At 43.5% G+C, this 27920-nt stretch overlaps 1 protein-coding gene across 1 annotated transcript in view; it reads left to right on the top strand.

Moving 5' to 3' along the window:
- Positions 1–27920, top strand: part of LOC138467899 (uncharacterized) — a 216818-nt gene that overhangs the window by 162276 nt on the left and 26622 nt on the right. Inside the window, exons 7-8 of the mRNA XM_069608216.1 lie at positions 8594–8742; positions 19237–19386. Of these exons, the coding sequence (XP_069464317.1) occupies positions 8594–8742; positions 19237–19386 (299 nt within the window). The remainder of the gene's footprint in view (positions 1–8593; positions 8743–19236; positions 19387–27920) is intronic.

Genomic DNA, 27920 nt, shown 5'->3' with positions numbered 1-27920 from the left:
TTAATGTGGGATTGGAACAGTTGTGAGGGCCCCCTCCACCAGGGGTTGCATCAGAGGAGTGGGAGGTTCTTTTCTCCCTAACAGCACCTCAGTCCTCTGGTGACATAGTCAAACATGTGACTTAATCACCTTTGCTTCAGATTAAGGTGGTGTAGGTGGCACATTTGTTAATTTGCACATTTGAACTGAGTGAGCCAGTTTGGAACGCTTGACCATTTAAGATGAAAAATGTGGGTGTGTGGTGCTTGAAGCCCACAATGTGGTCAACGAGCCTCTAATAAAATGGCCCGCTCTGTAGACATCATGTTTTTAAAAGACAATATTTCAATGTGTGTCGGGTTCAGGGACGACATGACAATAGATATGCTACTGAGCTGGATGTGTGCTTACTTCGCCTTGTGGCACACTTCTGTCTGACAGATGTGGAGTGAGCACAGCACCGTGTTCCGTCCCTGAACGGGAGCGTCGGCCCTCCGGCATTGCCTCAGCTACTGATCAAAGAAGATGTGGTGGGGAGCTGCAACACTGCGGTGTGGTGGTGGTTTTTTCTCTGCAGTGGGGAAGAATTATACATTGGTAGGATTGATGTCTCCTTCCGGTCGCTGCCTCTTCCAGACACACGCACAACTTTGGTTCTTGAATTAAGTCATTTTGAGCAGGTGCACCCCTAATATTGATGGAAGTGAGAGGAACTGCACCATGACATTCTTTCCTCTATATTTAAAATATCCTTTCATACCCAGCTGCATTCTTTACTATATACAGTTTGAAACTAACATTGGCTTCCCTTTGCCAATAATGAATGCATCAATCCATCTAAGAGGCAGAATCTGGGCATGCACAGCAATCTTCCCTAATCAAGATATTGTCACCATACTGCAGCAGTTGACATCCAATAAGTCTTGCATTACCAAAGGAACGCAACAGGATTGGAGACCTGCAGCAGAAATTAAAATTCTACAGTCTGAAATAAAAGTTTGCAGGCAGAGTGGAAGATGATGAAAAGCAGAATTTCTTGGAGGATTATTTGAAAGGTCTTGACGACTTGCATTATCAAGTTAAAGAGCTCAGACCTAATTTATAACTTGGAAGACAGATGTCAGAGGGAATATGTTTCTTTTGGCATTCCAGAGAGAATTGAGGGATCTTATCCAGGGTCCTTTATGCAGAGCTTCATAGCCATGATTTTAAACTCTTCTTTCCAGTTGACCATCCGTTGAAATACAAAGAACTCATTCCATTAGAGGGAGTCATCCATAAAGTACAGACTCACCCAGTTCTTTGTTTGTACACTTAGATTCCAGCACATCAGACAATTCCTGGTTGCGGCAAAATGTTTAGTACCAGTTCAGTTTGAAGGAAATAAAATTAAACATTTCTGCATATGTATTAGGGATACATTGACTGCACAGAAGAAAAGATTCTTGTAAATGAGACCAGTGCTATGTAATTAATTTATAGGTTATAGTCTTCCAGAGCCCGCCAAGATGATTACCTCGTTGGATGGCCAAAACAGGGAGTTTAAGTCAAAAGGGGCCTGAAGCTTCATCAGTGCATTTAAAAACACAAAGGATATGCATGAGAGTATTTTGCCTCGTCGCCATTGTCTTAACTTCTCTAGATTGAGAGAAATGGATAAAATCCAAAATGCTTGTCCTGAAGAAACCGAGATTAAGGATACATCAGGACTTCCATTGAGTCTCCTAAAAGGAGATCTATACCTTCTAGTGTGATCTGATTGACCTCTTCTGGATCCTTAAATTCAATATATTTCTTAATTTTGTAACATCTAAGCACTTCCGATATCAGTATGAGTGACCTTCAGTTTATATTTTGTAGTTTTTCATTACTTAAACTGAAGGGTCTAGGGTATGTCCTTGATCTTGGTATTTTGCTCCTTAATTAGAAGTCATAGCGATCACTTGCTTTTTTTAAATCAAGTATTACAAGAGTGGATAATCTTGTACATGGGCTTTGTTTACATTTTTCTGCATAATTTTTGTTTTTTATTAATCCACAAATACTGCATAAAGTAATATTTGGTTTGAATTTTGATAATTTTTCTTTGTGGATTTACCTCGCTAGTTTTTCAGATATTCATCCCACATGGGATGAAATGTGCATCTAGTAATTGAATCACTTTTATTTTACATATTGTTTCATCCAATTTATTTTTGAGTATCTTTCCCTATGTGGACTATAATTATTCTGTTATTTCCCTCAATGTTAACAGTATGAATAGTTATATCATCGGAAAAAACAAATGCAGTACTAAAAAGCATTCCACCGTGGTTTAGCATTGCTCCAAGAAATTCATTAGTTGGATGCAGAAGTAGATCGGCTCAAGCAGGACTGGAAGGCCTCTAATAGCAGTAGGGCTAATAGCAAGGAATTTGTTGCCTTTTTGATAAAGTCGTCATTGGCATGCAGAGTCAGTAGGGTGTGCAAAGATGCAGAGGGTAGATCTGTTTTTATTAGATTACATGTTGGAAGTAGATTATTTGCTCTTCACTCTGCATATGTGCCTATTGACAGATGCCAGTCTTTCTCTTATTTAAAGAGGGTACTCTGTGAATTAGGCCATACTCCAGTGGTTGTAGGTTGTGATTGGACTATTGTCCTGACCCAATCTAAAAATCCCTTCTTAAAGCACTATAGAGTTAGAGATACTCCAAATGACATACTCCCAGATAATCGTTTGAGCCATAAAGAATATCACATGCTTGCGATAGTGAGTATACTTTTGTCTTGTCTGCATGGTTCTTGTTCACATATTAATGTATGTATCTATCAATCTTCTATCTCCGACTACCTCTGGTAAAATAGACTATTGGGATTACAGTATATTCTCCTGTTCTCATTAACATGGCCTGAGATATTAAAATATCTGTTTTCTAGCTGGAAAACAAATTTGAGTAATTATAAAAGTGCTACGGAAAAGCCTGCGTTAAACTCTCAAAGAATATTTAGATATGAATGTTGACTCCGTTTTTGACTCAATTTCTTGGGGAGATAGAATGCTACAAATCATTTAAGAGAAACTCAAAATAAGAAATGGAAAATATCATATATTTGGCACACCAATAGTTATCCAACAATAAATCAATTCTAAATGTTCTTACTGAAACCTATCTGAGTCTTTACCAAAATGGTAGTGTCTTCTCTCTTTTTAACAGAGTTTATGAATATGATAAAAAAAAAAAGGCTAGCTGTTTGCTAGCTGCTCGAGAAGTAGCTGGGGAATGACAACAGTCCCCTTGTGAGACTGTTACCACCCAGACAGAAAATGTTTTTATGAATTCTTGCATACTTCTGGTTCCTCTCACGCAGTGATAGACCCTTTTCTTTTCTGAAGAAGACGCACGTCCCAACAATCACTTGTCTAGCGAAATATTAGAAGCAATTACAGAATTAAAGCTTAGAGAATCTATAAAATCTTATGCACACAGGAAAAGCTGCGAAAGAAAATGGCCTTAAGAATTTTATTAAATTCTAGATCTCTTAATCATGTCACTTTTAGCTAGGTTTTACAATAAAGTAGAAATGAAGAAAGAAATTAGACTGGAGTATAATAAGGCTTTAACACTTGTACCCAAACCTCACCAGAATCCCAATGGGCATCATGAGTTTGGTGGTAAATTGGCTGAATTACTGCCAGACTCGATTAGCGTTACCACCACTTGGTGCTGCAGATTTGTTTTAGGATTACAAGAGGTGTTAGGGTGATGTTAATCTCCATTTTCAGAGTTCATAGAACTCCATGGGTATTTTGGCAGAATTGCTGCTGGTGGGAATTCTGATTTTGGCAATTTTGGCCAGTAATGTGGAGTATTCACCTCCAGCCTTTTGCTGGTGGTAAATCCTCCACCTAACCACTAAACTTGTAGTACAGTGGTGAAGTAATGAAGCAGTAATGGAATTACTGACGCATTACCATGTTTGTACCCTCAATGCTGTGCCTGTAATGAAGCACAATGTCTTTAATAAGGTTGATTACATTTCCCAAATTTCTGGCCAATAGAGTTAACCCTGCAAATGATGCATATATCTCGACTGTTTTTGTTCTGAGTCGTCATGCTACAGTTTGCAAGCTCGCCTCCATCTTTCAGGGTAGGAATATGAGTTGCTCTATCCTTGGACTCTGAAAAAGATTTTGGCAGGGATGGAATCATCTTTGATCTTCTCCCCAGATTTGGTTTTCGTCCTCATTGTCAACCATCAGCTGGAGTTAGCTGGGTTGAACTCAAATCGGATCCTTTACCTAGTGGGGGACAACCCTGCCTTGTGCCTCTACTGTCTCCTTTATTGGTGTTAGAGCCATAATAAATATAAGAAAAGGTGAAAATATGAATCATATGGATTTCCTTGTGGGAGAAATAGTGTTTACATGTAGATACCTTTTTATTAGTGTCAGGATCAGTTTCTTATACCACCTGTGTTCAGGAATTTCCAGCTTTTCAGGTTCTACAATCAACTAGGATAAATGTGAAGCTATACCCATGAGCAAAGCCGCATGCACTTCTGATATTTTTTTCTTTTAAGCGAGAAGCGAGTTCTATCAAAATGAGGGTATTTAGGTATTAGCCTAAATAAGGAGCATGGTAACTTGCTGAAGGATATCCCAGACTCGATTCTGAAACAAATGGAACAAGAATGAGCTAAATAGGGTACATAAAATCTTTTGGGGGTAAAATTCAATGCTTGGAAATAGTACTTGCCCTCAAACTAAATTGTGTTCACTAGACTACCACTTAAACCAAAGATTTTTGGAATAGAATATCCAAATACTTTTCAATTTTATGTGGAATAACACTAGGCCTAGAATGAATACAACCAAACGCTGTGCTCATCTCCTTTCATGGATGTCTTCGATGTCCTGATATGGAAATCTATTGTTTGGCCACCAAATGACCTCACTTTGTTTAGTTTTTAATGCAAAATTATTATCCTTTTCAGTTCATATTGAAATTCATATGTTGGGTGATTTAAAGGGGTATGAATTTATATACTTACTCTACCCAGAAAAATGAAACGCCCTATTTTAGAGTCTAATGCTTTCTTGTGGTCTCGTTTTATTACGGTCATTCACGTATACTTATAGTAACCTCCCTACGGAACAATAATAGAATCTTTATATAGAAAAACTTTTTAGGTGGGACTACTGGATTACAAAGTTTATCGCAAAAAATGGTATTCAAGAAGTTGGTCCCTATGCTACCTTGGACTCCCTAAAGGCATGTTTGCTCTTAAGTTTTTGGGATTTTTGGAATTTTTGGAAAATATCAAGCTTACTTAATGAAGTTGTGCCATGACATTAAGGATAATAAGATTCAATCATATGTAATTGTGATTTTGCTGAAGAAAGCATTGTCAGTTGTAAGGGTCCTTTTCTTTGGAGTGCTTGCTGCAATGACTGGTAAATAATATTCCATGTTTTATACTATTTAAGGAGCAAATGGAAATCTAGATTAGGTTCTCAATTTTCAGACACCATGATCCAAAATTGTTTCTGTACAAAGTATTAGGATATTCTGACAAAATTCATGCAGTTTAAAATATTTCATACGTGGCATTGGTCCTTCTATTAGCTTAAAACTGGCCTTGCAGATAATGTCCTTTGTTGGTGATGCTTTGGTATTTGCTGTGATGCGGTTCACATATGTTGGAACTGCAACGTCTTCTCTGAAGTTTGGATTACATGTATTCGCCTGTCTGGGATGATCTGGGACAGAATAGCAGTATGGCTTTATGCATGATTTCTCTTGTTGTAGAAACTTAAACATATACATAGGATTATTGCTGCCGTAAAGGTGGCAAAAGAATCTTCTTCGTAAACTGGAATAAATCTGCAAGTCCCACAAGCTTGGCAGGATACCCTGATTATTTTAGCAAATCCTGAGACTGCTTTATAGTTAATGACTTTCTGGATTCCTTATCATAGGATGATCTTTATATTCACACTTCTGTTTTTTCATCTATAGGGGACCTTCCCTCTTTTTACCACTTCATTTTTCTTTGTTCTCTTTATAAGGCTAATGCTGTATATTTCAGACATTTTATGAAACAAGCAGTCTAGCCTTTTAATGGTATTTGCATTTATTTTACAGTTTCATAAACCTAGAAGTCGGACATGGGTATATGAAACTGTTCTGACCGGATCCTCTTAAGTTTATATTCAAAGTTGGGCTTTATTATAGTTTGTGTTCCAGCCCCCCTCTTGGATTTGGTTGGTATTACCAGACTGGGAAACCTATACTTTGAATAATTACGAGTTTGTAATTGTCATTCAAGTGTTCAGATTTGGTGTTGGTTATCAACCTGTGAATGACATGTTCTCTTTTCCAAATACAATATGATGAACGGAAGATGAAACATTTACAACCCGCCATTGTCATGATGGTGTCATTGGGATTACTTGTAAAGAAGGATGTAATATACATACTTTTCTATTGCAATGTGACCGGCTCATCAGACGTTAGTTGTTCACTGTGCTGGAGTAGTATTTTCCAGTTCATGGCACATTTGTTCCATTTGTCATGCTCCTGCCTAGTCGTTCAAACCGTCCATGTGGATTATTTTTCTCGAATGGTTCGGACGTCTCAAATTGTATGCAATCTCATTCATGCTTGTGGCTGAATGATCTATCCGAGCAAGTCTCATGTTGGAGACTAAGGTTTATTGCAGTGTTAGAGGCCGCCAGATTGTGATGTAGTCCTCACAAGTGTGCACTAAGGCTACATTTACTAGGGCAAATGACTGCGTATTTTTACCATCTCATTGGCCAAGCCACACTGAAGATGCTAGACATGTGTGCTTGTTTTCTGGTTTTCAATTCTCTGTACATCTGACCACCTGATCCTGTTTTTTACATCCCTTGAGTGAGCACGTTGCTGTGTTCTGGTAATGACCCATAGGGGCCCCAAGTTTATTGGTGGGAGACTTCATTTCTTCTCTTTTTCCTCTGAGTGATGTTCACTCCAAGAATCGGGCTAAGGGCGTATGAGTATTGCTATAGTCTGGTTCTCTAAATGGATGTCATGGCCGCCGAACCTATTGATTGGCAGAGGTTACACAGTGTGTTCCCACTCTCTCCTTCGCCCTTCAAATGACCTCTGCTGCCTAGCCTGATGGGATTCAGGCTGTACCGTTTCATGCAGAGACTCAATAGCCTGGGCTGCCAAGGAAGATTTTGTTTGAAAAGCTGCCATTCGTATGATCGTCACTGGGATTAGTTTAATTTATATTCCTTAGCTCATGCCATTTATTTTGTTTGACCTTTGTGGATATATTAAATGGCCTTTGCATGCATGAGATCGCTTTTAGTATGTAGTGATGTTTATAAGGTACTTGGGCCATCATGTTTAGTGTTTGAGAATTCTTCCCTTGTGTAGTCCATTCTCTGTGTCGTTTCCCTCTGAGGGATGTACCATTGTTGCAGCATTCTTTTCAACCAGAGGAGCTGATTACTCTAAACATGTAGTTCGTTCTTCATGCCATGATGTGAGCTTGCTAACTGGGTGAATTGCCATCTTAAGCACCACAAATTGGAATGCAACCTCTCGGTCTGGCTTCACAGTGGTGGGGCTCTTCTGATGGTGAGGAATGGGTAAGTGATACCCTCTGTTACATTGAGATCTAATCTTCCTAGTCAGTCCCTGGGAGCATAACCATCCGTGCTATCACTTTGGTAGAAAGGGCAACTCTTGGATGCGAGTCAGCCCAATGTTCACCTCCCATCCCTTTAAGGCAAGAGTTGGTTTGGGATGTTTGTTTTAGTCCAAGAAGGAGCTATTCTCAACAGGTCAGCTGATCTTCATACTGGTGGAACGGTGCCGAGAAAGTGGAGGATTCTTTCAGTAAAGATAGCGTAAGTCGTAACACAGCAGGTGCTGTTTTGTACATGTGTTGATAGAAAATCCATTGTGCTATAGAATGTGTAACCTTTCCCTTTTATTCTTCACACAGGCAAATGATATTAAACAGATTTGCCTGTTTACAATAATTCATGCATTTCTCCCTCACCCCCTCTCCTTATCCCTTCCCTCGCCCCGATCAGCCCCCTCCCTCTGCACTTCTATTTACTGCACTTGCACGATCTGAATGTCGCAAGGCCTAGTAGGACCGTTGTTTATTTCTCCTCTGTCCCCCTCCCCTCGTTTGTCTTGAGGCACCTGGAAATACTTTCTGCTGTATAGGCACCATACAACTGCTCAATAAATAAATGATCAATACTGGTACAGTACAGTCGCTTGTTTTATGAAGACCTTTCCTTCACCCTGCCTGGTGAAGGGATGTCTCACTCCTAAAAACCAATACTCCTTGACATGGTATACCTTATTTATTTGGCGGACGCTCTCGAAACGAGACGTTTTTTTCGGTCACAGTTGCTAAGAAAGTCAAAGGTCTTTCATTCTAGATCAGGAAGCATCAGTCCTAACCGGAACACATGCTACATCCAGTAAAGGTGTCAGAATCGTTGCTTTATTACAGTGGGCTGGTCCATGTTGAGACACAGAATCCCGTTTGCATCCGTGAATCGTTAACCGTTTCACCTCCGTGTGAATGTAACTTTCTCTGTTGTGTTCATGTGCAGGACAGCAAGCACACATGCAGCACTGACCTTCTGGATACACCTGAAACCTGGCGGACCAAACTTGGATTTTTTGACATCTCAACTAAAAAGACTTAATGGAGTTTCTTTTAGTAATGGGAAGTATGTGCCCGTTTCCTTGTCGATTGAAGGTAAGTTGATTCGTGCATTACTTAAAATTGCAGAGACTGCATCTTTAGTGTTAAAGTGGCACCACAAAACGAGTGGTGATCATTTCTCTGTAGCTTGTTTTTGGGGGGTGGGGCACTGCAGACCCCATCTCCATCATCTCTCAGCATTGACGGACTGAGGCAGTGGCGGCTAGGTGGTAACTGGCTGAGCTAGCTTTTGAGTACCTTGTGGAAAGCTATCTGAACTAATGGCTGTGGCTGTTTGGGGGGACACTTGCTTATACACCAGTAAACGTTCCGAAGCAAGAGAACACACCTGGAACTTGTCAAAATGCTTCCAAATAGTAATGAGTTCTGCTTCGGAAGAGAGCACCTTCGGTCTATTAACCAAAACTATCAAAACAACCTCCCCATTAAAGAGCTGTGAGGAGATGCATAGAACAGATGCGACCAGAGCGAGTGCTCTTATTTAATGCCCTAAATCCCTCCCACCATCTAGGGTCTTCTCGTCCGGGTAACATGAGGTATTCCATTTGCTGATCGCAAATGCCCGGAAGGAGCATAGCCGTGTGTAGTCCCCAGGAAAGGACACCTGAAGGCCAACATGTTTTGAAGTTCACCCTCTTGACCTGGCACACCTTCCCTTGCTCATTAAGAGAACCAGCACACTGGAGCAACCTTCAAAGAGGCCCGACACCTTCAGCTTTGTGACTCGACTGTCTTCCGAGCCCCGTTGAAGAGTGTTACAAACATAGACTGATTAATCAGAGTATATGAGACTGTAAACAAGAGTAGGCACTTACGTCTGCGCTCTTTGAATTATATTTCTAGATGGGAAATGTGTTGTAAAATACGGCTTTTGGCCCTACTAGCTATCATGGCATTGTAGAGCAGTCCCGCCAGCAGCGGACTCTGTGGATCCATTGCACAAACCCTTAGATATTAGCAGACAATTAAAATAGCTACTGGGGGGGGCGCTGGAAGGGGGTTCTGGTGCTCTTTATTTGGTAGGTTACATTGTCAGAATCTGCATATTCACATTTTGAAGATGGCTATTAAAATCGCCTGTACATCATGACAATAGCTATGTCAAATTCCCCAGAAAATCTTCAGTCTGCTGAGAATGGAAAGTCCTGCTGTCATTCAAATGGCTGCTATTCCGCAGAAACGTCAAACACTGGCGTTAACATAGGGTGAGGTCATTCAGACCAGTTGACATGTCCAATTAATAACCTTATTAGTGTTCACTCGCATTACATGTCCCATGAGGAGGGAACCTTCCCTGATCTGCAGTTCTATGAACTTCCAGCCCACTGAGGTGCATTTGTCCGAACATGCCCGGATTGCATATTCACAATTAACATAATCCTGTTGTTGACATACAATCCTGAAAAGTAGTTCAATGGTTAAAAGCGTAGGATCAATAAGCCATCTCTGCTGTGAATTTTTGTTTTCTGCTCGGATTGCCTCGACTGCCCCAGCCTTAAAGGAGTCTCGACAAATAACCTTTCAATGTGTATGTAAATATTGGCTATCCCTATAGAGTGATAGCTCGCCGCTCCCTTGTTTCTCTGGGTGCTACTGGCACTGCCCTCCCTTCTCCCTACAAATCAATTGCACTCAAATAAAATCCTCCACCGAGGCCTAGAAACACTTGTGTACAGGTGCGTTCTAAATGACTCATCATATCATTCCCTTGGCTAACCCATTCACATAGCAGAGACACACATCCAGAGAAACTGCCCACTCCCAAGCAAGACAGTCCCCATCGGCATCAAGAGTCCCGCTCAACGTTGCCCGCCCGTCCCCACCTTCAGCAACCAGTGATCATTTACTCGGAGAAACATTTAAGCAGCAGCGGTTTTAACTGAAAGAAACTAATACTGGTCTCCAAACCGCAATGGGGCGAGTAGTGGCACAAATCTTCTCGGAGCCCTTTCTCAGATTGTGTACCAACAGATATTTACTCACGGGCCCACCTTTGACTTCCATCACCTAGCCAATGTAATTGGTCTTGGGAGGATAGCTCAGGGGCAACACGCTCGTCTTGGAAGCAAGATGACACAGCAACACAGATTCGATCCCGGGTCTGCGCTTAGAAACATCTGGGTATTAAGCGCGTTATAAATAACCAATTGCAACTAAAATAATCTGGGCCAGCGGTGACGTCTTTGTGGGAGGGCAAAAGGGGCACTTGCCCTGGGTCCCCACCTTGGAGGGGGGGGGCACAAGGCTGCCTGACTTAAAGTAGCCAGTTCCCATTGTTTACCAAACTTGAAAAGCACATGTGAGGATATTTTATGACGTGCTGCTGAGCCTCTAAATCTTTTGAGTGTTGATGGCAAGTACATGCTGCCTTGGTCAATTCATCCTCTAATGATTTCTGTGTTTACTGTGGTGTACCTTGTTTGTGTGTTCACTACGAGAACTCCTGCAGCATTCTCAGCTTCCTGCTGGGATTATATTGATCATTTACAATAGCCATAGTTGAAATGCATGTTGATACATTTGAGTGCATTGATGGTTCAGAAGCTAGCTCAGTGTGTTAAGCACTCATTGCAGAGCTGTGTTCAAATTCAAGATGGCAATACGAAATGCATGCATGGTTGAGTCAGCCTTTCCTAGATAAACCTGCATGTATAGGTACTTTGTTTTGTAGCACAGCAACCACCATTTCCCTCTTCTAATCTGTCTGGATACAGACACCTTCCTGGTAGCTTCTGATCTTCATCTACTACCTATGCTATTGTATGTGTAGCTTTTGCCTTGCTTCCAATAGGTCTCCTGTATCCATGATTGAGCACTTTGATGTTCTGTGAGGAAGCTAATCGGAGTCTTTTCTGGATTATGTGCACCTTTTTCATACGATCTGTGTCCTGCATTTATACTATGGTCAACGTACCTTCCTCGTTGCTACTATTGATGAAACATGCCCTGTGCCTATGCTTTGATTCCAGCAAGAATGAGGAGGGTAAAGGGCAGAGGCGTTGCTAGGGGGTGGCTAGGGGTGTTATAGCCCCTGATCTTTTGGTTGTAGCCCCAGATAGAATCTCAGGAGCTACAGCCAAAAGGCTAGCTAGCACCCAGTCCCGACAGTTCCGACATCAGGGTAGCCCCGGGTCTTTTCCAGACCTAGCAACACCCCTGGTAAGGGGACTGACCTGGAGTAACCCTGCCTATTTTGATTGCTACGAGGCAACAAATCAAGCTATGTATTGTGATCCTGATGAGGCGTGCATGGCCAGACATTCTGGATACCTTTATTTCTTTGTTCAGTGGAGCGGGGCCCCAAAGCTGTCTGTACCCCCAGACCAGAGCCCCAAAAGTGATTAAGATGGCCCTGCCGGAAACCAATAAAAGGTGGAAAATCATTCACACCATTTGTCCACGTATGGGGTAGACAAACTACCTTCTCACGCAACAAAACCAACAAGGGATCTATTGGCAAATGTAACCCAGTTATGTCCTTTATCAATGCCAGAACTTCGTTCCAGAATACTTGCCTCCATGCCCCAACAGGTCCACCAGAGGTGAAAAGTCACCCTCTAACCCAAAGGAACCATCGATCTTAATCAGACGGGATAGGTAAATGTACCACTGAAACATGCCTCTGTGTTTTCCTTGCTCCTTATGCATTGGCACACCACAGCGGCCCTTGACCAGATCTTACCCAAGGACTTGTCAGATTTCGGCCAACCCAAATCCCTCTCCTACTATGACATACAGGAAAGTCACAATTCCGGGTCTGATTTGTCCAATAGTTTATACAATCTAGTTATCTTATTTTTTTAGGCCACTCTCCCACGCTGTAAGCTCCAACACAAAGGGAGCCTGTGTTCCAGCCCTGTGTGCTGTGGCACTAGTCGCCCAGTGCCTTAGATGGCTGTAGCTAAACCGCTCAGACTTCGAAAACCCCAAACTCAACGGTACACTCCACAAATATGATAGGAGCGTCTCCATGATACAGCGGCCTCAATTGAGTCCCTCTCCACCATCCGCCAAACCTGGCGTAAAATCTGGATTACCGAAGACCGGGCGTTAGCGGGCCCATTTACCCAGATACCTGAGCAATGCCAATGAAGAGGGAAGGAGAGTCCCAGCCTGAAGGGTATGCACCAAATGTGGCGAGTTCTGTACGGGTTGGGCAGAGAGACTGCTCAGTATCCACCCAATGGGTGCCATTTGCGTCTCCCCACCACTCCAACAGGTGCGATAGATTGGCTGGCCATAAAATAGCAATAAAGAACCGGAAGGCCAAAGTCTCTGCCATGTTTGTTAGCATGGAGGGCCTATCTGGCCATTAGCGGCTTACGTTCTGACCACCCAAATTTCATAATCTTTTAATGAAGGGATTTCATGGCGGCACTCAGAATCAGGATTGCCAGTGCCGTTGCAAAATACAAAAGTCTAGGTATGGCATTCATTTTGATAGCCGTGATCCGACCCATTCAGGAGATCTCGTGGTTTCCCCACCATAAAAAGTCCTCAGCCAGATCTTGAAGCAAGGAGGGGTTTTTAGTCTGGCACAAACTAGTGTATGTCTAACTCAAAATCACTCCAAGTAATGGACTCTCTTCGAATCCTGCCCATTTCGTCTGGGGAGTCTGTGACATTTAGTCCCTTGGATTTACTCAAATTCACAAGAGGCATTTTCAAACTGGCCTAGATCCATCAACGCTGACAATGATCGAGTATGCAACAACATCAAAAAGTCACCTGCATAAAGTGTCGCATGGTCTATCTGCTCAATTGGGATACCCCTAATTCCTGGATTGCTTCTAATTCGAGTTGCTAAAGTTTCCATTATAAGAGCAAAGATGAGGAGATAAAGGACATCCCTGCCAGGTAACTTTAGAGATTGGTATATGACGGGAATACAACTCATTAAGGTGTATCCTTGTTTTAAGGAATTTGTAACAAGCTGAGACTCTGTAAGTTTGGGTTCTGCCCCACATTTATTAGCAAAGTGTCAACTGATTGATGCTCCAACCAACAAGGTCAAATGCTTTGTTGGCATCAAGCACCGGTAACATCATTGGTATTCTCCGACACCTTGCTTCCACAACATCTATAGTTCACCTGATCTTGTCATGCGTACTGTGACCCTGCAGGATAAATCCTGTTTGATCCCACTGAATCAAAGAAGGTAGGGCCCCATCAGCCATGAGGACAATAATAATACCCACGGTGTGTGGTGCTCATTTATCGACCTCGGAAGGATGAAAGGCTGAATTTGGCCCTGTTGGGATTCGAACCTGCATCGGCAGGCTCTGCAGTATGTTAGAGAGCACTCTACTTGCTGCCTTCAAATAGATCTTGGCGTCTGTTTTAAGGAGGGAAATTATGTGGTAAGAATTGCACACCATAGAATCTTTACCTGATTTTAAAATCAAGGACAGTAAAGAATCGTCCATCTTGTCCATCACGGCCCCTGAATGCAAGAAGGAATTAAAGAGTACTGTCGGGGGAGCTAACAACTGGGCCTTGGGTTTTCCAGAACAGTGGGGTTAATCCATCGGGGCCTGGGGCCTTCTGATTAAGGAGCGAACTGATAGTCTTATCAATCTCCTCCACCATACTAGGGAGCTCCAACTAGTCATGGAGCATTTGGGAAAGCATGGGAAGCAGAATCTAGATAAGAATCCTGCTCCATGGGTCCAGATTTTCGGAGGCCATCATGCGCTCATGGATTGCCAAAAACACCTAGAGTTTCCCTTCATCTGTGAACTGTAAAATTCCAGAGGAGTCCCTTATGCCCGCAACGTGGTTACTGGATCTCAGCTTCCTCAATGTATACGGAAACAACTTATTGGCCTTATTGCCATGTGCATTGTAATACTTCTTCCTGGGCAGTAAGGACATGGCAATGTCAGTCACCATCAATGCCTCTAAACTAGATCTAGCCAGCCTCCATTCCCTGTAGTCTTTTTGAGATTTTGACTGGGCCTTTTCCCGAAAGCAAACCATAGCTTCCAGGTGCTCCCCATCCTGCTTTTTACATCTAAAGTAGGCCGCAGACCGGCTGTTAAATTCCCCATTTTAACTGCCTCCATAGCATCCTATAGCACCCTGGCCGGGGTCCCCCCAATATCATTATGAAACAAATAATGCCGATGGCGAATACTCTTTTTGTATGAAGAACCGGATCTTGAGGAAACGGATCATAAAGCTTCCATTCATGTCTCGGCGTTGAGCAGTCCCTACTAATGCTCAACTCTGCTGAAACTATGGAGTGATTCGAGAACAACCTTGTACCAATATAAGCCCTAAATTTTAATCCTATAATAGTGGTGGGTCTGGGCAGAGGACCATAATACTATCTTGGTGCAATCAATACTAGACTACCTTTATTGCAGAGTCCCGACAGTTGATAATGATGCTGCCCACTGGCGAGGGCATACCTTTTTTACCTTACTTTCTTGCACAAGCTCTCATGCGAATGTCTGTAGTGCCCTATGGTATGACAATTTTTTGATCAATATTCCATGCTGCCAAACTCATCACCCCCCTAAGCTCACCCCTTTCACTCAAAAAAACAATATGGCACACAAATCGTATCTGGCTACCAAAGGTGCAGCACCGGGGTCACCCATGCCCCACTTAGGAGAGCCATAATGCTGCCCCCCCCTGCCCCCACCATGGGATTTATATTGTGCAATTGGAGGGGAGTTGGTTCCTGGCTACCAGCATTGACTACAGCTACCAGAATTCCCTGAGGCCAAAATTGGTATGAATCAGCAACACCTGAACAGACTGCCTCCCTGAAGATTGCAAGAGGCATGAAAGCGCTGGGAGGAGAAGAGCAACTGAATTGCAGAAGGTACACAAAGCTGGGAACTAGAGTGCGGGCCTCACCCCCTCTTTTTTCTAAATACCAAAGGTAGCAAACCTAGTTCTATCCCCGGTCATGAAGGACAGTGAGTTCAAACATGAATTGGCCACCAAAAGATCATTTGTAACAGTTATTAGGCTGCCTTTAAGGAGAAAACCAAACCAATTCCCTCTTGATCACCACTGTGCATAGTCTTAGATAATCTGGGCTCAGAACAGTCATGGAAGTTCTTGAGGTCAATTCAACAATCGGTGTCTCTCCAGGAAAGTTCAAAGAACACATTCCTCAGACCTTGTGAAGTGTATGTCTGGTTTTTCCTGACAATTTAAACACATTGAAACGGATGAGTGAATAGGCGCAAGTTGATCCAAGCAAAATGCACACAACTCCAAATAAAATGTCTCCCAAATTTCCTCGTCCATTCTTACTCCCTGCCAGTCTGCTGAAAGACAAAGTGTCAGTCTTTAGAATTCCTAGCTTTCATGCTGATCTTATTCAGGTATGGGACAATGGGAAGGCATCCTCCTCCTGGCTTTCGAGCCTAATCTGTAGGGAATGTCACGCTGGAGCTGGCCTTACAGAGGCTGGAGCCGTAGAAGGATGTGCCACCTATGCCATCTGTGGCTGCCTTGCTAGGCTACCTTCCTCTTTCAGGTACCAAGTCTGTAGGTGCTTTGCCGTGCAATAAGCTTGTACATAGGGGACCTGTTCCTAAACCCTCTCTAGCCATCTCACTTTCTACTGACATCCATTGCACATTCCTTGCTGATATGCTGTGTGCTAGTTCCTCCTCCCACCGTAACCCCTCACTCTCTGCTCTTCTCTGTTCTCCACTTCAGTTATTTCTAGCTCCTCCCCCTCAGCTGCACCTCGCTGCTCCTCGTTAACCACTTATCAATTTCTCCTTTTCAGTCTCTTACCTTCTCCTTACCGCAGCAACTTTTTTTAGCTCCCCTGTAACTTCTCTCACCACCTCCTTGGAACACCTCGAACCAGGGTCTGCCTTATCACTTGCCCCAGCTCTAACTCCTTCTGTTCATTGCCAGCTGTCTCCATGTTTAACATCTCAAATTAGAACCCGCTCCAGACTACCACCTTCTGTCGCAGGAGTGTCGTTTGTTAGTGCCTTGGCCTGCCCTTCTACCCTCTGTCCTAAGGGAACACAGCAGCTGGTATGAGTATTGACTGAAAACTCTGCCCAAGCTTTGATGTGGGACTTGGTATGGCTAGGGCCTCCCCTTGCTTTCCACACCCTGCAAACTATCCTGATGCAGACCTTAACTGAAAAGCAATAAATACCCTGCTTGCTTGCTCCAGTATGTGATTGTGATCCATCTTGGAGAAGTCTTTGTGGGGGCGGATGGGAGCAGTGTGGAAAACCTTCCTTTAATATAAGGCATTGTCATTGTTTGTGAATCTGCACTGATCTATCGCTTCAATGCTGATAACGTGTTGAAAAAAGCATCCCCAATTGGATGGTTCAATCCCAAAATATCATTGATCCCATATGACGGCTGCCATTGCCAGCTCGCTCTTGAAGCTTACAACCATGAAAATCTGGGGACTCCAAATCTTTCCACCATTTTTAACCCTACCAAGCAAAATCCCACAGAGGAAGCGGGGTACAGAATTTGTCCAGATCTGTCTATATGCAGAAGGGATGCAAGTCTTTATTTCTTCTGCATTCACGTTTGGCACCTTTACCACTTCATACCATTACTACTTCTGTCTTTGACTTCGTCTAATGTTCACTGTCTTTACAGGGTTGTTACTCACATTCTACCCCCTATACCTCAGCCCAAACCTTACAACTAACCTTACCCTATCCATTGCCACCTTTAAAATGTGAAGTTTAAGACGAAGTAAAGGTAAGAAATAGTAAATGCACGAAGAAGTAAATAGCTGATGAAACAAATGTAAAAGAAATGGGTGTAGAAGATGTTTTTTTAGGCGGGAATACTATGCAGAAGTAGCGGCTAATGTTTTGACTTGATCCTTTTGTCAGAGACACCAGATGGTTACTTTCCCAGGTTTGCATCTAGTTTGCTTCTCCATTCCTGCTCCTACCAGTCACCTATTTTTTCTCCAAGACAGCCTGATTACTCATTTGGGTTCACCTTTTTATACTTCTCCCGACAAAAGAGACCGGATTACATTTATTTGGGTGGGGGTGGCCGATTTTCATCTGGATTAAAATGAAGCCCTCTAAAATAGACTTGAATTATGACTGGTGTATTTTCTAGGGCCAGGCACTTTGTATGTTAAGAACCTTGGTGTCATCCAGGATAGTCCAATATCTTTTGGATCAAACACTTGTTACTTCTGCTTGATCTTTAAAAAATGATAAAGTGGATTTTTGACCATGTTCCCCCAAACAAGAGGTGCATCATTCACTGAAACCACGTTGTATTTTGTGGTCTGAATCTTTCTTGGCAGGCTGTTCGGCATATTCAACAGATTTCTGAGAATATCCAATCTTGTCCACCTTCTGCAAGAGGTTTTTTGGCTGACCCATTTCTCCCATGTCTGAACCTCATTGGCTAACAGTAATTATGCTTTCGAATTAGAACATGCTGTGCTTTTTCACTAAACTCTCTGCAGTTCCTTGACCTCCTTTTGATCGTTCAAGTTGTAAGTCACTTGGTAACCAAGTCTAATGGAATACGCAACTTCCATAATGGTCAGGCTAGTGCAATGGTCTTCTGTCATGATCGCCTATGCCTGGAGCGCATTTCTTTTGACTATTTTGGTTATGGATGATCAGATGGTCACTTGTGCAGACCTTGTTGGATGTAGGCATACAAACCCTGTAGGTTTGATGTGATAATTAAGCACTTAACATAATAAAGGACTATTCTCTGTCTCCTATATTTGACAGTGTACAAGAAACTGATTTATTTTACCAGGTGCTTGCAAGGTAGTTGAATATATGAACCATTACTGCCCACCCCATCTAAATGATCCTTCATTCCGTAAATAACCTTTTCCTACCCTCAACGTTTTGTTACTCCCATTTTCAGGCATCATAGCTCAGTGGTATGATGCACCTGCTGCAGAAAACTGTACAACTTACTGGCCATCAGTCAATATCCTGTATCGGTGTGAATTTGAAGAGTACTGTTATGCAAGGTAATATCCCTTGATATTGATTGAGTTTTTGTACAGCCCAAATTATCTGAACTTTTGGCCAACCACAGAACCAGATAGGTTTACAGGTTTACATGGGAATTGCCATGTAGTGACCTAGCTCTTCTTTAACAGAGTTTCCCCTGAGCGCTGGAGGTGGCGATCTATGCCAGAGGATCGGGCACGTGACCAGAAGTAGTACCCTCCTAGAGATGTCTGCATCTGGGATTTTGCAATTGCAGATCCTCAGTGGACCAGAGCAGCAGTTAGCTCTATGAAGCTGAAAGACTGTAGGAGCAAGTGGAATATAAACAAGTGTATTAGTAGGCTCATTGTTGCTATTATATCAAGGCATTATTCTGAACGATTTTCACCATCTGACGGCTGGTCAAGTTGAAAATCTCACCCAGAAAGTGATGGCAGAAGTGCCTCATACCCTTGATCTCTCTGTGTTCATTGTAAAGTGATGCTACAAAACCACTAGTAACAATGTGTTTGTGGGCAATATACATTTTCTATCTACTTGATTTATAGGAAACCTTTTCTCCTTGTTACAGATATAAATGAATGCGAGTCAGAATTCCAAGTGTGTGATGAACAGGCAGACTGTTTCAATGAAATGGGCACATATGCTTGCCATTGTAAAAATGGTTACGAAGATCATGCTGAAACATTGGGGACAGCATGTGCCCGCATCGAGCCATCAGGTAAGTTTGAATATCTTCATTCCAGTCATGGATAACTGTGTGGTGGACTTGAATGAGGAGCCGATCCATGCTGTTTATACTCCCCATTGTCGAGAGACAGTGGAATACATCATTCATGTCAACTGTCCCTCAACCGGCCCCAATATCGTAAAGGGTATAAATGCTATTCACTGAGGGAGCTGTATCACCCATGCCAAGATGTGCAGCAATGGTGAAACCAATGTGAGCTAAAGATTATGAGACTGACTGAATTTACAATAGAAACATACACGCATCCATTAGTCATGGCATGCACAGAACACGAAGAAAAGGCTCTAGGTCAATTACGCATTTATACACTAAGAATATTTCTTGCAACCATATAGACACAAAGAACATGGCATAAGCAATGTGTGTGCTGAAATGCAACACAAACGATCTATGTATATAGTTTGCTAACATAGTAATACAACAGTAATGGGTGGCCATCTTTTCTAAAATGGAAATCGCAGCACACATTGAAATGAATGGAAAACCTTGAGCCTTCGTGAAAACTTAAACTGATGAAATTACTGAAATGCAGATTTGGGCAGGGGCAGGCAGTAGCTGCACGACCCTTTCCAAGGTTATTGAAAGATTAAAGGATTTGGATGGTTCAGAAGAGAACATGCGAATTCCCTGGGCACGAGACATATGTCTCTTAGGTTACTTGAAGAACACCTGATCTTTGAATTGCTAGGTGTTAACGAATTATAAGCTAAAACTATACAAGGAGTGGATCAACCAGTCCCTAGCCGTTAGAAAAATAAAGACCTGCATTTATATTGGTTAAATACAGGGTGAAATAATCAACCTAGTCCTCACACGTGAGCCATAAGACAAGAACAGTCTTCATTAACCCCAGACACAAACACCTGCATTGACTCCCCGCATATTACGCCATACAAGGCCATCTGCAAAGGGGTTACTCTGGCTCATGGCCTAGGAATAAGGGATGGTATCCTCCTTAATTGAATAAAAGCAGCCCGCGGGCCTGCTTCCCCCCCCCCCTACTCCCATTCTTGGCTCATGTGTTAACCGGTCAGCTATTCAAGGTTGGTTAGTAAGGTGCCAACCAATGGAAACTCTTAATATTATGCCACCCAATATATGTTGCACTAGCCACTTAACTGTTTTAAAAATGACATCTATCATTTATTATCTATTTAGGTGTTCTCTGGTGGAGCCATCAGATATGCAATAGCCAATTAAGACTAACCCCTATATCTCCATATGTACCCAATTCCCTTAACCAATCCCCATACCCGTGTGGGTTTTTGTAACCAAGATTGTGACATAAATAAGGACTTTCTGTTTTTAAACCATCGTCATGCTCTAAGAGCTGAGAGCGCTAAGACACTTTTTCTTAAATGTTGTCCCTGCTGGGTTTGCCATTTACCGTGCCTATTTACGCTATTGAGTCTGGGATTTCCTGGTCAACCATTTCTGCTTAAACTGCGGTTTTCCAGACCATTATTGCATATGGTAGCGGGTGGTGTGGTTGACCAAGGCACCAGACGTCCCTGCTGTGTCCTGAAGACTACGAGGTTACCTGTGGAGACCGGTGAATCACATAGGAACTGAGGTAGGCAGGAGCCCCCTTGGTGAAAATCCTGTCCAATCCCTGCAGGGCACCCTGTAGGGCAGAAGGCAGATTGGGAGGTTCGATAGCGGAAGTCAGCCAATCCACAGATGTAAGTGTAGATCGGCCTGACAAAATGGGGGAGGGAATTGTTTGTATATTGGAAGTGTGACATGATAAAAGATTGAGTATAATGAAATTCCTGCACCAAGGTTGCAGAAGATGGTGCACTAAACCTTGCACAAGGTATTGGCAAGATTCCCTGAAACAAGGTCATGGAAGAGTGTGCTGGCACCAGTGGTAGGGTGTAAAGTGTTTAAATTTTTTGAAAAGGGGAGGGTTGTGTATACTGTTGTATATTGTGGAGAATGTGAAGTTGTAGTTTGGACCAAAAGAGTCTGTAGCATTGGTGGCATTGAAGGTGCTTGTCCAAGTAGTTGTAACGAAGGTGGCGTTGGGAGATGAAGTTTAAGGGTGGAAAGAAAGGGACATATTGTTGGAGGGAGAGAGTAAATGAGGGTTGTATAAGGAGTGAGCGGAATTGGAATAGAGGTTTGGCAAGTATCAGCAATCTAAAGTGTGATGTGCCATCATGGGAGGCACTCTCCTTAGGAATTTATGTAAAGCATTACCCAGGTATAAAGACAAAATTGTGAAGTACCATGCGCAGTGGGTGAAAGGCACAGCAGGCAAGATGTTGATGCCTTGGCCACAGGAAGGTACAGAAGTTAGAAAAACAGTTAGCTATTCTACGACTGTGGAAGATGTATGGTGATGAGATAGAAGAGCCTCCCCCGATAGTGGATGCTTAATCAGCATGAAGGGGAGGGCACAGCGGCCTCGACTTTGCTTCCTCCGAAGGGCATCAATCAGTTTTCCGAAATACAGGGATTATACCCAGTGCAGGAATTAAAAGCAGCGGCAGGATAAACTAACCCCGCATATGCACCCACTGATTACAGCAGCAAAGACATTTTAAATGGAGCAAAAATAAACAAAATTCAGGGTCTGCACACAATGAGTAGGAGCGCTGTGAGCTGCAGGCAAAATTGAGAGGCTGAGGAGGAGATCCAGAGGCAGAGACACAGGCTGGGCAATAGGTAAGGGACAGTGATTGCCCTGAATGAATGGGTAGGAGGACAAATATTGCTTAAATTAGACAGAGGAAACAGGGATAATTATAAGGAAAGTGAAAGGGAAATTGGAGAAACACAGGAGAAGGAAGCAAGAAGAGAATGAGAAGAAAAGAATGGGAAAGCAAGTATGAAGATGAAAAGAAGGAAAAGACGTGAGATTCAGAACAGAAGGGAGGAGGAAGAAAAGGAAATTGAGAGAAGAAATGAAGAGAAGGAAATGGAGAGAAGATATGGGAAGAAGAAAGAGAAAAGGAGACAAGGATGTACAGAGAGGAAAAAGGAGGAAGAGAGAGACAGGGAGATAAGCAGAGTAAGGCAACACAAATAAATTGATGGGATTGTTAAAGGGTGCCTGCTGCAAGAGAGAGAAAGAGAGACAAGGAGCGGAGAGAAAGGGAGAGGAGTTTACAAAGACTTTGTAAGGAACCTGGGTAAAATACCCAAAAGGTCTTCCTGGGCAGATGGAAGTGTGGGAGCAGTCATCTAAAGGAGGGTTGGTAATTTGTACAGAAGCAGGAGGGACAGTGGTGCCCATAGCGTAAACCAGATTATAGGGGGAACGGCACAGAGGGGGGGGGAAGGGACTGCATTTGAAGAAGTGATGAGTGGATTGTATAGGACGATTGCCCTGAAGAGACTAGATTTTGAGGAAAGAGAAGATGAAGAAAATGATGAAAATTGTGCCACAGTGCTTATGGATGAGGAAAGAGGAAGATGAAGAAGAGGAGGAGGCTGCACAAGCCCTTTCTACAGGTTTAAAAACAGGGGAAGCGAGAACGTGGTTGGGTTTGGAAGAATCAGAATGGATGCCGGAGAAGGTTAAAAGCTGCAGGCTCCCCAAAATGCGATCAAGAAGCCTAGAAGAAAGAACACCTTGTATAAATGGGTTGAAAAATTTACCGGGACAGAAGAAAATTAATTTTACCAATATGACGCCTAAAACATGAGGACTAACTGTGGGTGGACAAAATATAGAAATTACACAATTCCCATTGTAAGAAAAGGGGGAAGGGTGGCTGAAGTATATTCCATGGCCATAGATGGATACAAATAATTTAATCTGTAAAACACCAACATTGACATCGGGAGCGGCCAAGTGGATTTAGAAAGAATGACGGTGGGAATTATGTTAGTGGTGGGTGACATAAAAAGCTTGCCTGCTGCCATCATAAGGGAGAGAGCAGATGGCATTTGGAAACAAGCTGGTTATTCAGGAGTGATGGGACAAAACACTCATGATGGAGCACCTTTTAACAATTGTAGCGCCAATCTACGTAGAGCATTTAGGAGTACAATATCCCGATTTGTCAGACATTAGTGTGATTATAACATGCAAAATGCATGACGATTCAAGAGAAATGTTGCCTCAAAATGTGAGAACTGTGGGATTAAAATGTCTATTTTTTCACATTGTCTCTGCATTGCTTCAGGCAGCCCCTGACAATTGAAAAATACTGGGAATGGAAGCAAATCCATGGCCAGAGATTGTTAGCTATAGTTCACCATTGTCGGTTGAAAGAAGAGAAAGCCTGAAATAAACTTGAAGAAAGAAAGCTGGAGGAAGCAAAACTAGTCCAGAAAAAGTTATCATGGTTTTCAAAGGAAGCAGCGTTAACCAGCGGGGAGGTGGTGCTTACACAAGAGGCACAGCAGGTACAGCCAATGGCTGGAGGAACATTTGTAGGAAGAGAATAGAATCATTTCTGGCGAGGGAGAGGCGGTGCACTCGGAAGCAGAGGGTTCAGAATTCAGGCTCCACAGGGTTGAGGATTCAATGTGCTACAACCTAGACAGCCTCAACAGTGCTAGACCTGTGGGAAAATGGGATGCATTTCCTGAGTGTGTAGAAGCAGGCGAGGGATGCAGCAGAATTGTCAAGATCCAAGGAGGGAACATCATATCCTCCACTGTATAGCACAGACCCACCTGAAAATTATGCCCAAGATCACACACAGTATCAAACACAAGCATCGCAAATGCAGCCTGCACAATAGGGAAGGCCAATGCAGACACAGCAAATACTGATGCAACCACAAGTACCTGTACAACAGAATGCAATGACATTGTGCAATTCAAATGCAGTGCCCCAGACTCCTACACCCAGAATAGGGTGTGACCATGGTGGGAGGGAATCCTTTCACTGGTACAGAGATGAATTTATATCAACAATAGGACATTCCACAGAAAGACTGGACCCGCAAGAGGAACTGAGAGTCGGGGTAACCATAGGTGATGTAACATTTTCCTTCCTTGTTGATACAGGGGCAACAAGGTCCTGTGTTAGGGAGGGGAAGTACCCAATGTCGGGCATTGCCATGAATGCACATGGTTTTTCTGGGGTGACAAGAACGGTTCCTTTTACTGCCGACTTTCCTATTACTGTAGGAGAACATGACCTTTCCATGCCACTATTGTGCTCCCGTAAAACACCAGTCAACATACTGGGGAGAGATTTGATGAGCAGACTGCAAATGCACAATAATCTATATTCACATTTTATGGCCAGAAAGCACAAAGGGGCATGCCATTAGACCCAGAAATATTCCTTTAGAGAGTACACATATTGCTAGCATGGCTTCCCAGGATGAGGGGAACGCTGTTGCAACTACCCAGTGTTTTTGGTCCGACCAGAAGTAACAATGGATGAGGAAAAAGGGCAAGTAATAGTGAGAGAAGACCGTGTGATTCATCATGGTATTGGTGAGGAGGGAATAAATTGGAGGACAGTGATGGCTCTTGATGAAGGACAATGACTGATGTAACAGATGAAGATCTGTTTACTGATGACTCAGATGACAAGGTAGTGTTTAACATAAGCCTTGCCTATCAGCTAATAATTGAGAACAGACAAGTGCCACAGAGAATGTCATTGTTAAAAAACATACTGGGCCTCATTACGACCTCCAAGGGTAATATGACCCGGAAGGGCAGGTGGCAGTGCAGGGGGTGGCAAAGACAACTGCAAGGGATTGGGCAGAGGGGGGGCAGGTGTCCTACATGACTCAGAGGAGCACCAGGCAGCCAGTCACGTAACTGAGTATGAGGAAGGGAATAATAGCAGAGGGAAGGCAGAGAAAAGGAGGTGGGGAAGGTTTGCTGGGCAGAGGCAGAGAGCAGGAAGAGGAGAAAAGAAGGGTCTTGTGGAGCTTCCGGAACTTAAGGAGATCCAGCTCAAGGTGGAGAGTGGTTGGGAGGCCATTCCAGAGGGAGGCACCTGCAGAGGAAAGAGATCTACCAACCAGTCTGTGCTTGGAGAAGCGACTCACCCTCATAGAATTGGAAGTAGATGAGCGGAGGGCTCTGGAATGAAGGTACTTGGGAAGAGTTGGAGATGGTACAGGCCCGGCCCCAGAAGGCCTTTTGGATGATGCAGAGGGTCTTTAACGTGATCCTTGTAGCCACCAGGAACCAGTGGAGGGATTTCAGAGCCGGAGAGATGTGGTCCCTAGGCTTGAGGCCAAGAATAAGTCGTGCGGTCCTGTTTTGGATGAGCTGCAGAGGGCAGAGGTTAGAGTAGGGTCGATTGAGAAAGAGGCTGTTGCAATAGTCGAGCCTAGAAAGAATCAGGGCTCTGGAGACAGTGAGCTTCTGAGTGAAGGTGAGAAAAGGTAGAATACCTTTGAGGAGGTGTAGTTGGAAATGGGACTTTTCGGAAATGTCCGTGACGTGTGGAGAGGAGAAGAAGAAAATGGAGTCGAAGATGACCCCAAGGTTTTTTTTTACCTCACAAGAGGGTGAGGGCACAGGGCCAAGGGAGGCCCGCCAGAGTGTAAGGGGATAAGCAGGAGCAGGGGTCCCAATGAGAAGTATCTCTGCATTACTGGCATTAAGGCAGAGATCCTTAGAGGTGCCCCATGCCTGAATAGTGGAAAGACAGTCTGGGATGAGGAGGCGGCCGAGGGTAGCCTGAAAGAGAGCGTGTCATTCACATAACACTGAAAGTTAGAGGAAAAGGTAGAGTTCAGAGGATAGATCCCTGGGTAACACCACATGTTGAGTGTGATGGAGGGAGAGGAAGGATCCAATTTCAAACTGGGAAGGTGGGCCCAAGAGGAAAGAGGATAGCCACCCCAGAGCCTGATCTGTGATATGCAGGGTATCTCGGAGACTGGTAATCAGCATGCTGTGGTTCACATGTCAAAAGCAGAAGAAAGGTAGAGGAGGATGAGGATAGAGGGAGAGGTAGAGTTCAGGTTAGAGAGCAAATCTTCACGGGTGTTCAGGAGAGCAGTTTCTGTGCCTCCGGCTGGTCTGGAGCCAGACTGATGGTCATGGAGACAACCAACATATACCATGTCAAGGGTTAGCTGGGAGATGGACAATTTCTTCAGTTTTCCCAGGAAAGGAGTAATAAAGATTGGGTGATCGTTTGCAGGGTTGGAGGGGTCAGCAGAAGGATTTTTGAGCAGGGGGTGCACAAGGGAGTGCTGGGGGTGTGGGGGGGTCTGGATTCCAGTGGCAAAGGAGTGGTTGCAAAGATCGGTCAAGGCTGGCGCGAGAGTCCATGTTGTCCTTGATGGTTCTGGAGGGGCAGGAAGACCCCTGTTTGGATGAGACTTTCATAGACCGTACTTGTCTGGAGGGAGGTAGCATATGACAGGATGTCCCAAGTTTTAATTGTGAAATAAGGCTAGGGCCCAGCAGATGGCCTTGGTGGGTGTGGTAGAGTGAGATGCTGCAGTAGGATCGGCCAGCTTCTTGCAGATTTAAAAAAGTGTGGCCGTGTTAGATGCCACATGGATGCAGGCTTGAATATAGACTTTTTTTCCCACATTTTATTTCATTTTTTAGAATGGATGGAGAGTCTACATTGCCTTTGAAGTAGGCGGCAAGCCAGTTTGTCAGAGGGTGAGCTTGACGCTACACATTTCCGTTCACCTGCTCTGCACTTGCATTTCAGGGCGGCCAGGTCAGAGTCATACCAAGAATTGCATTTTTGGCAGGGTTCAGGCGGATCCTAATGGCAGGGGCAAAGATGTCCTTCGTCCACCATCTTCCTACCTCGCAGTTTCTGCTGGTCGACAGTAGCGCTGCAAGCTCGCACTATTCAATGTGTTCTGACCCATTTGTCTCCAAGCACCTGCGTCACTCAACACTGCAGCCGTGTCCTGCGAGGGCTTTGCCGCAGAAGGTACGATCATTGGTGCTTAAAGGCTCAGAAGCATGGAAGTTGCATTGTGTGCTACCTATCGTTAGGCAGTGTCTCGTGTGTACCTGTCTCTCAACACCACAGTCTTGTCCTGTGAGAGATTTAGTATTTTGCTGTGTGACAGTACCCAATGTCAAGCGAAGCAGTTGAAGGTTTTTATGCCAATTGTGCTCTAGTGCAACTAGTGCCATCAGAATCCCCATGTAACATTTCAGTGTACCAAGTGAAAAAATTAATGGGGGGGGGGATCATGGAGGCTTATTCGGGATTTATGACCCCTAAACAATATAGTGGCATGGTTTGGGACCAATGGGAACTCTGCTTCAACAATATAGTGTAACATCCCATCCAGAGCTCAATATTGATTTTAAGTAATGCATTCTTTTCGATTCCACCTTCATGAGGAGTCTCAAGACTTGACTTTGTTTTCCTTTCACAGGACCAATTGGAAACATACACAGCTTCCTCATGGGCACTGTTAGTCCACCTCAATCTTTAACTGAGTACTCCAGATGGACCTAGGGAATGTAAACCTTGATAGTATAGTGATACAAAATGTAGACAACATTTTGGAGTCCAGTGAGACACAGCAACAGTGCAGAAAATACTCAAAGTTGATGAGTCTTGGCAGAGAAGCAGTACAAAGTAG

This window comes from Ambystoma mexicanum, chromosome 4q (genome assembly GCF_040938575.1).
Source record: "Ambystoma mexicanum isolate Mex_15411 chromosome 4q, UKY_AmexF1_1, whole genome shotgun sequence".
Classification (NCBI taxonomy): Eukaryota; Metazoa; Chordata; class Amphibia; order Caudata; family Ambystomatidae; genus Ambystoma; species Ambystoma mexicanum.
Note: the sequence above shows the minus strand (reverse complement) of the source record. Positions and strands in the feature narration are given on the sequence as shown.